General features: G+C 33.7%; 3 protein-coding genes across 10 annotated transcripts; 1 reads left to right on the forward strand and 2 right to left on the reverse strand.

Moving 5' to 3' along the window:
• Positions 1–2629: 2629 nt before the first annotated feature.
• On the forward strand, positions 2630–8739 carry LOC103499881 (GTP 3',8-cyclase, mitochondrial). 7 transcript variants are annotated; one of them, XR_007822970.1, is made up of 9 exons: positions 2643–3047; positions 3434–4048; positions 4268–4435; positions 4541–4732; positions 5787–5855; positions 5986–6079; positions 6211–6317; positions 7017–7091; positions 7183–7576. XR_007822970.1 is itself a non-coding variant. In XM_008463011.3 (7 exons), the coding sequence occupies exons 1-6, from the start codon at positions 2964–2966 to the stop codon at positions 6067–6069; spliced, it is 1212 nt and encodes a 403-aa protein (XP_008461233.1). In that variant the 5' UTR covers positions 2630–2963; the 3' UTR covers positions 6070–6079; positions 6211–6499. The 7 variants fall into 7 exon arrangements, 1 of the variants encoding a protein (XP_008461233.1); XR_007822962.1 differs by having other exon boundaries at positions 7258–7576; XR_007822973.1 differs by having other exon boundaries at positions 7022–7091.
• Positions 8740–9813: 1074 nt separating this feature from the next.
• On the reverse strand, positions 9814–13708 carry LOC103499880 (E3 ubiquitin-protein ligase RING1-like). Of its 2 annotated transcripts, XR_539934.3 has the most exons (3): positions 12450–13605; positions 10806–11443; positions 9814–10140 (listed from the first exon to the last, which is right to left on the reverse strand). XR_539934.3 is itself a non-coding variant. In XM_008463010.3 (2 exons), the coding sequence occupies exon 1, from the start codon at positions 13455–13457 to the stop codon at positions 12456–12458; it is 1002 nt and encodes a 333-aa protein (XP_008461232.2). In that variant the 5' UTR covers positions 13458–13708; the 3' UTR covers positions 9814–10140; positions 12450–12455. The 2 variants fall into 2 exon arrangements, 1 of the variants encoding a protein (XP_008461232.2); XM_008463010.3 differs by lacking the exon at positions 10806–11443 and having other exon boundaries at positions 12450–13708.
• A 775-nt stretch (positions 13709–14483) lies between these two features.
• LOC103499879 (uncharacterized) lies at positions 14484–15111 on the reverse strand. Its single transcript, XM_008463009.3, has one exon. The coding sequence runs from the start codon at positions 14986–14988 to the stop codon at positions 14626–14628; it is 363 nt and encodes a 120-aa protein (XP_008461231.1). The 5' UTR covers positions 14989–15111; the 3' UTR covers positions 14484–14625.
• Between the last annotated feature and the right edge of the window lie 620 nt (positions 15112–15731).

The following is a 15731-nucleotide window of genomic DNA, read 5'->3' on the forward strand; positions in this document are numbered from 1 at the left end:
GCAGTCGCTGAAGTTTGGTGCTAACTTACCCGAAATACCCTTCCTTTCTTATTTCATTTTCCAATTTGACGTCTGGCGCATGCGCCAAATTAAAATATATATAAAAATTATCATTCCTAACCGAAAATAAATATTAAGCTAAAATGTAATTTTGTAAATTATTTTTAATAATTTTTATTATTTAAAATAACCTTTTTAATAAAACTTAAATTTAGTTTTTATTTGTTTGGCTGTGTGTTTTAAATCATTGTTATATGACATTGTCTTCCTTTTTTTGTATAACCAATTTTGGTAAAATACATTATCGATTTCAGTATAGTATGTTAGACGTGATATCTATTATCGTCTATATGATCAAATTTAAAGTCCAACATTTTTTTAGTTCAATAAGAGAAAAATTACACACCAGAAAGGAAAAGAAAGTATTTGATGTCATAGCACACGTTATTTTTTTTTTTTGTCTTGTATTGACTAATATCGGTGTATTCTTTTTTCTTATAGTTAAGTGTTGTTTTAGATTAAGTTACATGATATCAAATATGTGTTGTTATGTTTGAAATAAAATTAATCTTTTTTTTAACAAATATGGAGAAAAGCGTTCGTAAACTTTTTATAATAAAAAGTAGAAAAATTAAAGGTCGTATCGTAAACATAGTTAAATACTCGTAAACTTTAGTAATGGGAGACTCAAAAACCAATTTCCAGAGCTAAGTTTGTAATATAACATATTTCAATCTTCCCTATTTTATCCCACTTTTACTATTTTCGAAACAAAAAAAAAATTGTAGATTTTTCTTATTCAGTAATTATTTGATTTATGTGTATGTACACACCATATGTATTTGTACGAATATGTTTAATTTTAAAAATTATTATCAAACGTGATCTAAACTATAAGACAAAATGGTTACCATTAAATAACCCTAAATTAAAGGCATTAAATATAAGGTTAGTAGGAATGGTAAGATGAAAATCTCCATGTTCAATGCGGCGGCTATTACCCCTCGTTTTCGGGTCTCTCTCATATTTTGTCAAACTTCTCTCATGTTTGTTTTTATTAACCGAATCTCAATTATATTTGGATTCATACACACTTAGGTGTGCTTGTCCAAATTCTATGCCAATAAATAAATTAATTAATGATTAGAATTTTCGTTAACTATAGTCTAGGTGTCGTTTGTTTGTGGAATGATAATAATAAGCGAAAAGAAAACAAATTATCTTTTGCTTTGCTGTATTCAAAACACATTTTGGTTTTAATTTAGTAAAATATCACTTATAATTAGTGTAGATGTTGATAGATGCTAATAGACATAGATATATGTTGATAAACACGAGCAAATGTCTATCAATTTTTATTGTTGTTAACTTCAATAAATTATAAAATTTTGATATATTCGTAAAATATGTTTAATGGTTTAAAAAAATAAAAACCCTTAATAAAAAAAAAGATTTAATGAAATATATCTAGTAAATAGTTTGTCATTTTTTTATACTTTTGAAAAAAGTCTTTAATTTATACTATATTAATATTTTGTTTTTTAAAAAACAGTGTATTAGTATTTTTAGTAGCAATTTTGAAAACATGTTTGTGTATTTGTTTTACATGAAAAAAATATCACTATTAATTGACAAACTATTTACACTCTAAAATTTATTACAGTTAATTTTTGTATCCAATGTAAATATTTTGTCAAATATTATATTTTTTATACTTTTAGTAAAACCAATAACTAAAATTAATAAACTCTAAAATGATATTTTAACTTAAAATAAACTTTATTAATACATGATAACTTTTTTTTTTCTTTCTCCAATTTTTCCCACTCTACTTTACCATTCTCCTCTTCTTTTTCCACTCTAAATTATCATTTACCTTTATATTATCCCTTTTCACCCTCATTCTCATTCAACTTTATCCCTATACTAAGAGAGCCATTCATTGACTAATTCAATGAAAGAGAGAAAAACAAAGTTTAAAAAGGAAATGCAATGGTAAAATTTGACAGCAAGGAAGGAACATTAGAACAGAGAGGAATATCTTTAAGGGATAGAGAAAATAGATAAATTAGAAGAAAGAAAAATGGAGAATTTAAAAGATTCCATTGCTTTAGTCCCAATTATTTTATGAGTTTAATTGCCTCATCACATTCAAACCCTAATTTTACTTTACTCTATTATTTATCCATGAGTTTTCATATTCTTTCTTCCAAGCCCTACAGCTCATTGGGAATAAAGTGTTCTAACCAAAGCTCTTTGCAAAAATTTGTCAAATTTTCGCTACTTTCAAAATTACATTTTTTTTTGCACGTTTTTTTCGATTCTATTTATCATAGATCGTTTTCTTCTTATACATTCTCTTGAATGATAGAGTTTTAAAACACTCTATTACATGATTAAATTTGGTGTGTAAGATAATATTTAGATATTTTATTATCTATAAAGTTTATTTTTTTTGTTAATAAAAAATTTCGAAAAAGACACGTAAGATGTAACAAAATTTTAGAGTTCGATGGATTTTTTGACATGAAGTTTTGTAAATATTTTAAACTTTGAAAGTAATTTTCGTATGTATTTTTTTTTTCCCTTAAAAAGTGCATTAAGATATTTTTTTTTCTTCAAATAAATTTTAACCAAAATCTCGATGAAACCGACGCACGAAGCCGACGGGGAAAAGCTTGCCGCAAGGTCAAAATAATTGAACTTCACACTTTCCGAATCCGATAATCCAAAAGCCATAAATATCTGACCCTTCACTCCGCCGAAGAGCCGAAGGAATCGAACCGAAATGAGCGGTCGATCACGTCGGTTTCCGTCGTCCTTCTCCGGCTCAGCTTCCGGATTCAATTGAATCACCATCGTCTTCTTTAACCTCCTTAATCGGAAGAATACTGCTACAGATTCCATTATCTTCCTCTTCTGGCCATTTCTATCTGTTTCCTTTTCATACATACTCGTTGTTGATGGCTTTGGCGACTAATATGAGAAGAAATGCATGCCTCGTCACCAATTGGCTCGTAGCGTCTGGAAAATTAAATTTCCTATCGGTTTGTACTTTCCGCTTCCATTAATTCGCTGTCTCGTCTTTTTTCTGTCGGATAAACTAGCTTTGTCTGCTGAATTTTGATGATAATCAAACCAGTGATTCGTTTTTGCTCTAGCTGCTTTGAATTGCTTGTCTCAATTATTCCTGCTTCCTCGTCGATTTCATTTTTATTATTTTTGAAGTTGAATGTACTTCAGGAATAGTCGACAGTTAATTACTGTTGAAATTATTAGGTTTGAACTTTCAGGAGAATTCCATATCCAACCTTTAGAAATTTCGTTGAGATAGAGAAATTTGCATTATCCTTCTCATTATCTTCCCTTGTTTCTTGACATTTGAATTCTGATAACTGCTATTGAGCTCTTATACATCTCTTACTTAAAATAGGTGGGATTTGAACATGCATCTTACTCCATCATCAGAAAAACTAATGGTCTTAGAATCTTTGGGGATCAACTGGAGGCTTCAAGAACGTATGCTACTTCTTGTGCTAAGCTGTCGGATGAAATCCAGAAAGAGAATTCAGACTCTAATATGTTGGTTGATTCATTTGGAAGGATGCACACTTACTTAAGGATATCATTGACAGAACGGTGCAACTTGCGATGTCAGTACTGTATGCCTGCAGAAGGTGTAGACCTCACTTCCACCCCGAAGCTTCTTACTCGGAATGAAATTATGCGATTGGCTAATCTTTTTGTAAGCTCTGGTGTAAATAAAATTCGCTTGACTGGTGGGGAGCCTACCATTAGGAAAGATATTGAGGATATATGTTTAGAGCTGTCTAATTTAAAAGGTTTGAAGACATTGGCTATGACCACGAATGGAATAGTTCTTGCAAGAAAACTTCCCAAGCTTAAAGAATGTGGGCTTTCAGCTATTAATATTAGTTTGGATACATTGGTGCCAGCAAAGTTTGAATTCATGACCCGGCGCAAGGGGCATGAAAAGGTTATGGAATCTATCAATGCTGCAGTAGACCTTGGTTACAATCCTGTTAAAGTATGTATTATCCTTCGGTAGATAACTGTCCTTTTTTGAACGTTGTTAATTATTCTCATTTTCCTATTCTTCTATCAGTTCTGTGTTGTCTTTGGAAGTCCGTGCTAATTCATTTTCTGGTTGATTCTTAATATGCAGATATAAAATATTATTATTCATGTCTCATACCTGGCACATGCTCTTACAAGGAATTTTCTTTTACTTGACTTTCTTTTCCAGGTGAACTGTGTTATAATGCGTGGCTTCAATGATGATGAGATTTGCAATTTTGTTGAGTTGACTCGTGAGAAACCAATTAATATTCGATTCATTGAGTTTATGCCCTTTGATGGAAATGTTTGGAATGTTAAGAAACTGGTACCCTACTCAGAAATTTTGCAAACAGTGGTAAGGTAGAATTCTCACAGGCAATCAATCTAAAAGATTTTAGATTTTTCCTCTAATGTTCTTTCTATATGCTAATTCCTTATATATTGCTATTTTGCTGTACAGACTAAAAACTTCGTGAACCTCACACGACTGGGAGATCATCCTACAGAGACAGCAAAAAATTTCAGGATAGATGGGCACCAGGGTACAGTTTCGTTTATCACATCAATGACAGAGCATTTTTGTGCTGGTTGCAACAGATTGCGACTTTTAGCAGATGGAAACTTCAAAGTCTGCTTGTTTGGTCCCTCGGAGGTAAATCTTCTTCTAGTCTATTGTTGCACTTATCTTGGAATGAGAGTATGAGAGATAAATTTGTTTTGAGTGTAAATCCCCAATTGAAATCCTCTTGGAAAGCCTTAATTCGTTGATATTTCAGTCTTGTAGATTTTTTTTTTCTTCAAAAAGTGCTTTGATTGGTTTACTATTGACTAACGTCTGTCCTTGGCCTTATAATGATGCTCGTGACAATGGAAGGGATGTAGAACATCACTTGGATATGTGATGTACATAGGCCTTAAAATATGGCCTTGGTTAGTATTTATTTGATTCTCAGAGGTACCTGGTTTTTCTTGTGGGCTTCTTGAAGTAAGGCCCATACGTGTATCCTAAATCTTGATCTTAGTGATATTTAGATAAAATTATTTCCTCTTGCAATGGGTATTACTTTTTCTGAGGACACGTCCTCTAGACTGGGGGGAATTTAATATTATCAAACCTAGTGAGTAAATAACCTATAAATGTGGTTACACATTTTAAATTTTCGGTAGAGAAGCCTCCAAGGACGAAGGTCTTGTGGTGGGCCCTGCTTTTTAACTGAGGGGATGGAAGATTTTTTGGTACATGGATGAGAATAGTCTCTTCTGGTGCCCTTACTAATATTTCTTATTCATAAATAAGTCAGGCCTCAAAAGACCCGTACTTTGTTCAGACCAAGTTGAATTTCATACATATGTTGTTTCAATAGCCAAATGGCTGTACAAAAAGGTCTTCAGTTGAATGCCTGCAACCATAACTTCTTCCCCTTCCTCTTCCTTGTTACCTTGTTAACGCCAATATGATGTCATTGTGCACAGAGATAGTTAAATGGACTTTTAGATTTCTTACTTTCTCAAAGTGTTCCATTTGCTACTTGATCTTCATTTGCTTGGTTTTACACCACCTATAGACCAAGTTATTATGTAGTGGACTGATAGCATAGTTTCCCGGTGGAAGGCCCCATCCTGTGTTTTAAGTGTTTGATTCATTGATATTCCGAGCAGAAAAACTCTACTCTGCCCATTAATATATTAGAAACCATTGATTTCAGGTTAGCTTGAGAGACCCACTTCGTCAAGGTGCTGATGATAACGAGCTAAGGGAAATAATTCATGCAGCGGTACTCAACTATATCTTCTTAAGTTGCCCAAAACTTCATATTCTCACCAATTGATGGATTTCAGGCATTAACTTCTATGTAACTTTCCATGTCATTAGGTATTGTTGTTAATTGTACTAATGTGCTTCAGGTAAGAAGAAAGAAAGCTTCACATGCCGGAATGTTCGATATTGCAAAGACTGCAAACAGACCCATGATACATATTGGTGGCTAGTCTAAGCTTGGTAATGCCTTTGCCAATACTATATTGCCTCTCTCCCTTTCCAAACATATTCTAAAGATAAACACACATGTCTGTCAAATCTAATAAACTGTTAACTCATCATGTTAAGGACTATACATGTATCTGTTTCAGGTTCCATGTCCGTCCAACTAGCTTGACTGGAGGACAAACCTGTTGGTGTATATGGAAACTGTAAAGAAACCAAAGTCAAAACTGTGGTGACAATATGAAGAAGCCTGGTAAGTCAAAATCCATTTAAAAAAAGTAATACGCTATTATTGTAAAATATATATCTGGCTGTTTCTTGTGCAACGTTGGTACCATATTGCCATTTGTAACTTAAATGCCAATACAGTGGTTAGTGTTGTTCATTTTGCACCATAACTTTGGTGCAATAAAGCAAGATTTAATTTCAAATTCAGTAGATGTTCTGATTTTTATTAACATCACATGAAACAGGTGGGTTAGATTAATGAATTTTTTGGTATGACGGGGGAAATTTTAGGAAAATAACACAAGAAAGCTGAAAATAGGGTAAGACGAGTAGAAGACATTCTCTTCAATATGTTCTAATATATATTGAACGATAGTAGATTCTTTTTTATTGGTTCAATTGTGATTGTGACTCTACTGCATTTAGTAGTTGAAATTTAATACGAAAAGTAGATGACACTGAGATTTGAATGGTCTAGTTTACTTTTCTCATAGATGTATATTTTTTCTAATTTAACCTAATTAAATAGAAATAGTGTATGCAGCATAATTCTTATTTCATTTGATGGTAGGAAGTTTTAGGGTTCGGTTATACACTTATAACTTTTTAAGTGCTTAAAAATATTTCTTTTTATATATATTTGAAAACACTTTTTTAGCACCCAGATCTTAAAGTGTTATTTCAAACATGTGCTGAATTAGTCCTGCCATGCCCTCTTTTATAGAGCAGGAAAAACGAAAGAAAAATCTCAATTTGGTTTGGTTTCGTTCAGGGAGGGTGAAAACTACTATCAAACATGGTAAGCAACCTTAAATGTTTTACCACCTTGACATCAAGAATATGCATAACAATTCACCAAATTAAAAGAAAGAAAATGGAACAATTAACAGGGGAAAAAAAAATCATTTAAGAACTGCATTCATCTAATGTCGTTTCGCATTCTTCATGACTGCCACCGGTGCCAGAGAGATAGGAGAGAGCTTCAATAGTCCGAGACCGGACCCGTCGAGAACTGAGAGATCGGTTTGTTTGTATTATTGGAGAATAGTTGAGAAGATTTTGAAAGAATTAGATAGAGGAGAATCTGCACAAAGATGAGGGTTACTTTGATTTGATGCCTAAGCTTTCATCAACAGCTGTTGCGAATAGACGGTGGAGTCTTGGAAGTTTCATAGGTTGTAGTTTTAGTGTTATGCATGTTCAATTTCATTCTACATTAAAAGCAATTGAATTTACACTACTAGCAGACAATATATATATAGAAAACCACTATTTTTGCTAAAATTAAGGATATTTACAAATTTGAAGATATGAGGACATATTGAAAGAAAAGATATAGGTCAAATTGTATTGAAAATTATCCTCTTTTTTTTTTTTTTCCTCCAAATTTTGGTTTTATTTTTAGGTTAAATTGTAACTCTTTAACAGGTTAGGTCTCTAAGCCCATAAAACTATAAGTATAATTTCAGGGCTTTTAATTTTTTTTTTTAGTTATTTTATAAAAACGTAGAAGTTTATCAAACATAAAATTGAAAGTTTTGAAGTTTATTTTTCTCATCTCAAATTCTTTGACTTTATTCAATGATTTTTAATTCTCGTAAATCCTTTATTCCTACTCTGATGAATATGGATAAATTCAATTGCGAAGCAACTAGAAGGTAGAGGGCTTGATTGCTCAAGGGCCATAGGATTTCCCTCCCTCCCAGGTACCCAAGCTAAGGTGTTCGTAGAAATTCTCCTTACAAGAGATTCCGTACAAGTGTAAGTTACTTTTTTAAGAGAAATTTTAACTATGCATCAAACACAAAAATCATAATGATATTCTAACTTTAAATTTAAATAAGTTCTAAAAAATTCAAATTTCCTAATTAGAATCCACCCGTTTAGCTATAGTCCTCAATTTACCTACTCCAATCCCATATTAAATTATTGAAATTCTAAAACTCATTACACATCAAAATAGAAATCGTTAGACAATAAAATAAACAAAACCCAAAAATTAAGGGTTATGAGAGGAAGATTGTGAAAGATGTTGGGGTGTCACTTTCAATGGTATATTAGAGATAAGAAAAAGGGTTTTTTAGTGTTTGAAAAGTGTCTGTCAGTTAATTTGTCTACGGCGGTTGTGCTGACCTTTTTTTTTTCTTTAAATGAAAGATTCCAATTTAAAAGGAGCAATTTGGCCCGAGGACTGATGGTTTAACAGAAAGAAAAAAGAAAAAAGAAGTGAAAAGGAACGATGAGGAAGACCACCATGAAAATGACTTTCTATGTTGCTTTTTCAATTTGTTTGCTTCTTTGCAAGTGCAATGCCTATTTGGATCTGACTCGCACCTTTCCCGAGTGCAGTTTGTATCCGATTTAAGTTCCTTTACGGTTAATGACCTTAATCCTCCTATTGTATGAAACTTATCCTTAACAAAGTGTACTATAAATTTTATATTATATCAAACAACATGTTTAATAGTCTTAAAGTGAATAAGACAGTCGTCTATTGCGATAAAAAAAAGTTCACAACAAAGAGTGAGAATATCTTTATATTTATTATGCGTTTCTATTGTGATTTTCATTCTTCACACAAAAAATACAACACATTGTAGCAACAACAGAAAAGCACATCGAAAATGTTTAAGGCTACAATAGACATAACAATCCTAACGCAATAGGTTATAACTGATGTAGATTTCAAATGTTTGTGAAGGACAAGTTATTAATGCATGTGAATGGTCCGTACAAAAAATTTGAATGAAGTTGATGTTAACATGTTTTAGAATAAGTCGAAGATCTAATTAGACTAAACAAGGTCTTTTAAGTTTAGGATGCCAATTAAAAGTTCTAAGCAAAATGGAACTTTGTTTTCCTTTGTAAAACTATCTAAGGGAATATTCTGCTTAAATATACCAAATGTGAAAAACTTTTATGAGAAGGGACCAATGGAGGAAGTTGGAATTACTATGGATTGGTTCTGGTAGTTAATATGACTATATGAGTCAACAAATCTTTAAATGCACGAATTTAAATGATGGTGACCAATTAGCTAGGATTTAAATATCTTATGAATCTTGAACCATGCTGATAACAAAATATAAAAAAAGTCATGTATGCAAGGAAAAAAAATCTATTTCGACCCTTATACTTTATTCTAATTTTACCGAGTGTCCTTGAAAAGTACTTTGAAACTTGTTGTATTAGTCTTTAAATTTTTTGTTGTCCAAAATTTAGGAGCATAGAAATTTGAAAAATAGTGAAGTACTAAAATTAAATGATTATATTCAAATTTCTCAAATTAGTATATGTCAGCCTTATATCTATAGATATATAGCTTTTTAATTATTATTATTGTTTTGGAAAGTGAAGTAAAATGTATCTTCAAACTAACGATGAAAACTAAATTTATTGATTGAAAGTAGATCAACTGAACCTCAAGATATAAGGATCCAAATAGCGTTTCAATCCAAGAGAAAAAAAAAAAACCAACGCAAGTGAAAAGAAAGAAACAAAAGAAGGCACACAATGAAATATGGATTAAAAATTCTTGAATCTATTTCTCAATAGATTGAAACTGCAGAACTTTATATATATATAGAGAGAGAGAGAGAGAGAGCCTCATTGACTCAAACCATGACCAAAAGAGAGAAGGGAAACATTGCTAGGTGATAAGATTAACAATGTAAATAAGGTTCATCTCTTATTATGTTGAGACATGGTTACCGAAGAGGAAGAAGGAGAAGAAGAAGAAGAAGATAGCAGAGTCTTTCTCTGTAGCAATTTACACTTCCAATCAATCATCTACTTGGCGTAGCTGCTTTCTAAGATTCATCTAACAACCATATATTCTACTATATTACCTGCATTAACAAAAAAAAAATGACAGTACAAGTAAGTTAATATAACTAGATGAATCCTTGCTTTAGGGAAACATGTAAACATTAAGATTCCCCCAATACAAGTAAAATCATTAAACATTGCTAGCATGCTACAAGTTAGTAAAATATGTAAACAGCACATTAAAAATACGTTGGGTGATGGGATTTCTTCCTATTTAAGGTGCCTCTTTAGAACTCAAGGCCATAACAGATCATGTTCAAGTAAGCTTTGTCCTATTTAAGGTTGTTTTAAAGAACTCCCATCTTCCTTTCAATTGGTCTAAGCGTTTGAAATTTGCATGCATGAAGTAATGACTCATGCTAAAGTCTTAGGACTCATGCTAAAGTCTAAGGAAAGACGAATCATTAGAGTGGTACAAGAGCATAAGATTATAAGTTCCGTAGACTAACTTGCTTTGTAAGCCTAGAGTCGGTAGTGTCCTTGCGGCCCATTAACATATTCCTTGTCATCGCCAGGTATGTCTTCCTAGTAAATGTTTACAGTATTTAATGAATTAGATTTTGCAAAACTTAATGTCTTACTAGGTCATGTTTTACTTGACTGACAAATCTAATATAAGCCATTGCATGTGGTTGTTATGATATGGCAACCAAGCTTATCCTCTTCTTCAGCCTGCTTATCATACCTTGTATTGGCGGAGAAATACTGCTCATAAAAACATTCCTTAAATCGTTCTCAAGTCATAGGTCCTGCTTTGGTATCAATTCATATCTCTGCGAACTGCCACCAGATCTCATCACTGTTTTGTAAGCACAAATATTGAACACTAAAGCTTCTATCATAAGGGCACTTTAAAAAACGAAAAATAAGCTCAATTGAGGACAAGCAAAATTCTGCCTTTATGGGGTCCTTCGATGATCCATCAAATGTGTGAGGATTATACTTCCTAAAGTTCCGCAAGTACTTGGCTTCAAGTGATCAATCTTGGTGGTCCTAAACCCAGACTTGAATCTGCTATGCTACCTGATCAGCCACGGCTGTTCCAACCATCTACTGTGCATTCTCACCATCATAGTTGTAACAATTGCCTCTACTTGTGCTGCCAATGCAACAAAATCACTTTCGGCGTTGGATGGGGCTTGCTACTATGAAGCCTCTGGTGCATCCTAAGTTTGACCTCCTGCAACCTTCCCTTGCATTTATGGCACAAGAGGATCTTGTGGCAGTGGAGGATCTTACAGCACTAGAGGGTCCTGCAACTTAAACTTTTTCTCTAATAGGCCAACCTCGTCTAACCCTTTCTCTTCTGCGTGGTGCCATATCCTAACAACCATATGTAACTAGCTTTTATTATTTTCCCAGTCCAACGAAACATGACCTACTGAACCATTAAGTCAAACAAAATCTCATGCATTAAATATTGTAAACATTTACTAGGAGAACATATCTGGCGATGAAAATGGGATTTGTTAATGGACTATAGGGACATTATGGACTTACAATATAAATCAATCTACAAAACCTATAACCTTATGTTCTTAAACCAACGATAATGAACCGACTTTCCTAAGACCTTTTACATGAGTCAGCACTTCATGTATGCAAGTTCCAAAACAAAACACTGAACCAATTTCAAGGCTTTCGCTCAGCTTCATGATTGTTGCAAGTTGTTTAATGTTTAAAGATAGGCCAGAACCATATTATGATAGTACAAATAAGCCTACGATCATCAAATAGAAAGAAGGCAGCACAAGCACAGGAAACCAAATTTGCAATGAGATGAGAAGCGTACACATGCACCAACCATTGGTAATGGTATGGACGTTTGGTTTATAGTTCAAAACCAGGAATGTTATACAAAGTTAAAGTCCATTGGTCCTTTCTATGGGAGTTTAAAACTAGATTTCTAAGAATTCTTGAAATGTTTATCACAGGCCCTGTTGAATGTCACAAATTTGTAGCCTTTTTGCATTATCACCACAGAATCATCCAAAGAGCCATCAGTAGGAAATAAAGACAGAAAGCTTGGATTAAGCTTCCATCTTTACTAAGAACGGTATGCTCTAGATGGATGTTTCGAGTAAGAAACACAACCATCATAAATCCTGAAAAGACTATCAAAACTGCCCAATCAATGAGTTCCTAAGCTCTAAGAACTCAACTCAGTCATTGGCACTCTATTTGTTATTACTAGTCAATTTACATCAAATACAAGCTCTTTCATTTATCATTTCCAAGCTCGGTGTAGAAATCCATCTCATCAACTCAAACTACGAGAACATGGAACACTAATAAAAAAATAAAAGTCAAAAGAGAGGAGAACACAAACCTCAATTTATGCAGAAACAAAACTCGAAGGAGAAACTCCAATATCCTGAACTACAGTTCCAGCATCCTCAGTTATAGGTCCATCCATTCCCACAAACCCATTTTCATCACCATTGCTATTGACAATTACGATCCCATCATCAGTAGCCACACTCGAAACAGTTTCAACACTGTCAGTCTGTTCCCCACTCCTCATCATAGCAACCCCAAACTGAGTGGGTGATTGAAACGAATCCACATGAATTCCCTCACTAGAAATAGAACTATGCCTTCTAGCCATGAGTTCCAAAGTAGTCCTCAACCCATAACTATCTTCTTGATGCATCAGATCTCTAGCCCTTAACAAGGCACTAGTCCTACATCTCACACGATCCGAAGGGTCATCGGAAGGAAGCTTAAAACGGCAAAGCGGGCAAGAATCATGATTAGAAAGCCAAGGAAGAATGCAATCTGGATGATAAAGATGAGAACAAGGGAGCTGTTTGGCTTCAACCTCAAGAAGGAACTGATCCTTACAAATAGCACAAATTAGAACTGGGTCTTCATCGAGCAAGGCGGAGGTGACTTTAATAGTGGGAATCGCCATGACAGAGGCCTTGATCGGAGTAAATGGGTTGAAAGGGACAGATGGGACGAAATCAGACTCGGACGAATCTGCAAGGTGCTGGAAAAGACGGAGGAATTGAGGGCTGTTAAGGAGGTAATTGTCATCGGAAGTGATCGGAAGTGGGTCGACAACGACGAAGGATGATGGATCGGAATCTGTGGGGGAAGAAGAGGAATTGGGGTGGTCGGAAATGGAAGAAGAGGAAGTGGGTATGGTGAAATCCATGTGTTCGAGGAAGTCAGTGAGGCAGTGAGGGCAAAGAAGAGAGGAAGAGGAAGAAGAAGATGATGATGATGAAGAAGAAGAAGAAGGGGAAACCAAAGTGACGCTCATATCGCACTCGTGGCACCAGTAGGTGTGGCGTTCGGCGGCGGCGGTGGCGGTAATGGTGGCGGAGGACATGGTTTTTAACCACACCTGAGGTGACGGTAGCGATGAAATTAGGAGTATCAATCGATCTCGTCCCTCAAAATTGGGTAAAGATAAGAGATTTTGAGAGATAGGATGTAGTTTGGAAATTGGGTTTTAGCGCAGTGGTTAGTGGCAGAGTTGCCCGCGTGGGTCCGTCCGCCATTCCCTTACCTTTATTTGGTGGGTTGTAGCTTTCCATAATTTTGTCGATTTACATTTCATGTAAAATTTAAACTATTTGTTTATTTCCTTAGTTACACTCACTTTGATCCAGTCCTTGAGCTGTGGCTTTTACTCATTTGAGTTCGAATCTCAGGTTCGGAATTTATTTAAAGTATTCAATAACTTATACGTCGTTCTATTATTTGCAGATACAGTTGTTAATTTACTCTTCATGTATAAACCATCTAATAATATGGAGGATTCTACCCTCTTTTCAGTATAATGTGATCTAGTTGAATTTTACTCTACTTAATATTAAAAGATCGAAATTAATAATAAAAACTCCATTAATATAGTATTTAATTATACATTACCAACTTGAACTTAGAGATTCGATTTCTAACTCTTATATTATCGAGAGCTAATAGTAAAGTTATAACATAGTATCGTTAATATGCCGTAAAACCTAACTTATGGGGAGGTAAAAATTAAAAAGGGGCCACTTACATTAATCCATTAATTAGAGTAACTTTACTCTAATATAGAGTAAAGTAATATAGAGTAACTTTACTATTGTGTGTGAAAGGAAAAAATTACAATTGGAAGTGTAATTTTCTTTTTTAAAAAAAGAAAATCACCCCCAACACAAATTAATTACTTTATACAAAGCCTCGATCTACGCTTTGGATTCCATCTGAAATTAAAATAATTAATAGTAATAAACAATTAAAAAGGATTAGATTAGTAATGATCTTAATTACATTAAAAATTAATATAAACAAATATTATGATCATCACAAGATTCGACACATCCAAACTCTTCTTCTTCTTCAACATAAAAACAAATCGAAAGAGTACTGCATCAAAGACACGCACTTACAATAATATACTTTCAAATTCAGTACTAGAAAGTAGTAGAAAATTTTACGAGAGTAAGATTCCTATTATTCCATCGTTGAAACGTACGATGGGTTGTTGATTGTTGTCGTTCGGATCATCACCGGCTCAAGAGAGGAAACCACCGTTCTTGGAAGTAAGATTGATAAGAGATCATGAAAAGAAGAAGAACCAACAAAAACCCCACGCCCCAAGGCGTTCCTCCAGCGCGGTGGAGTGAGTTTTTTTCCGGTAGGGGGATGAGGGATGGCAAGTGACCGTTTTTGGTGTTGGAGAGCCAGTGGACGAGGAGGAGTAGGAGAAGAGGCGAGACGATGAGGAGGAGCTTGAGTTGGTCGAAAACGTCTTCCACGGCGGACTCGTAATTGGAGTACCAAGAGAAGGACAAGAACATGAGGAGGATGAGGAAGAAGAAGCAAAGATGAAGGGGAAAAGTGGGCTGAGAGTGGCCGGTATTTGCCATTGGGACGACGGCGGTTTTGAGAGCTTGTTAATGAGGGGATTTTAGGAAGAAAAATGGTGTGTGTGTGTGTGTGTTTTTGGTTTAGGACTTGTTTTGTCTTTGTTGGTGCATTGGGAAAATTTTATGTGGCTATTAAAGGCTTTATATATAAGTGGGAAATGGGAGATTGAGATTATTATTATTCTTCACTTTATCTTTCTTATATTTCTTTATTAAAGAAATAACATGCCTTACTCTTAGGTTTCTTTTACCTTTTTTTTTCCATAGAGTTTTTAGATTAAAACTTATTCTATTATAGGCAACTCGGTTTGGATTAACGTGACATCTTTTGATATTTATGGAGACAAATTTACAATATAAACGAAAATAGATAGTGGTAAGGTATACTTTTGTAAAATTATATATATTGTTTTGAACGTAGAGGGTATTTTTTGTGGGTACATAGAACAGTGGTACCTAATTAAAAATACAATATTATCATATTCATAAATAAGTTTTTAATTTTATATTCTTAAATATAGATTTTCATACATATTAAAAAAGTTGATTTTAAATGATTAATTTTTTTTTTTATTTTAACTATTATCATTTTCAATAAGAGCCAATAGATGCAATGAGAATTATATAGAAATCTTCTTCTTCCTAATCATTCAATAATAATAATAATAATAAAGATTAATATAGTTAAAAAATGTACTTCTTCATCAAAGGGTTTGATGTCTATACTTATTATTGGGTAGGTA

The sequence above is a fragment of the Cucumis melo genome, chromosome 1 (assembly GCF_025177605.1).
Source record: "Cucumis melo cultivar AY chromosome 1, USDA_Cmelo_AY_1.0, whole genome shotgun sequence".
Classification (NCBI taxonomy): Eukaryota; Viridiplantae; Streptophyta; class Magnoliopsida; order Cucurbitales; family Cucurbitaceae; genus Cucumis; species Cucumis melo.

Bases quoted from the DNA above. Each gene is read 5' to 3' on its own strand.
- LOC103499880 (XM_008463010.3), bottom strand. From the start codon at position 13,457: ATGTCCTCCGCCACCATTACCGCCACCGCCGCCGCCGAACGCCACACC.
- LOC103499881 (XM_008463011.3), top strand. From the start codon at position 2,964: ATGGCTTTGGCGACTAATATGAGAAGAAATGCATGCCTCGTCACCAAT. The intron at 4,733-5,786 runs GTAAATCTTCTT...CATTGATTTCAG, and splicing joins GCTTGTTTGGTCCCTCGGAG to GTTAGCTTGAGAGACCCACT. The intron at 5,856-5,985 runs GTACTCAACTAT...AATGTGCTTCAG, and splicing joins GGGAAATAATTCATGCAGCG to GTAAGAAGAAAGAAAGCTTC.
- LOC103499879 (XM_008463009.3), bottom strand. From the start codon at position 14,988: ATGGCAAATACCGGCCACTCTCAGCCCACTTTTCCCCTTCATCTTTGC.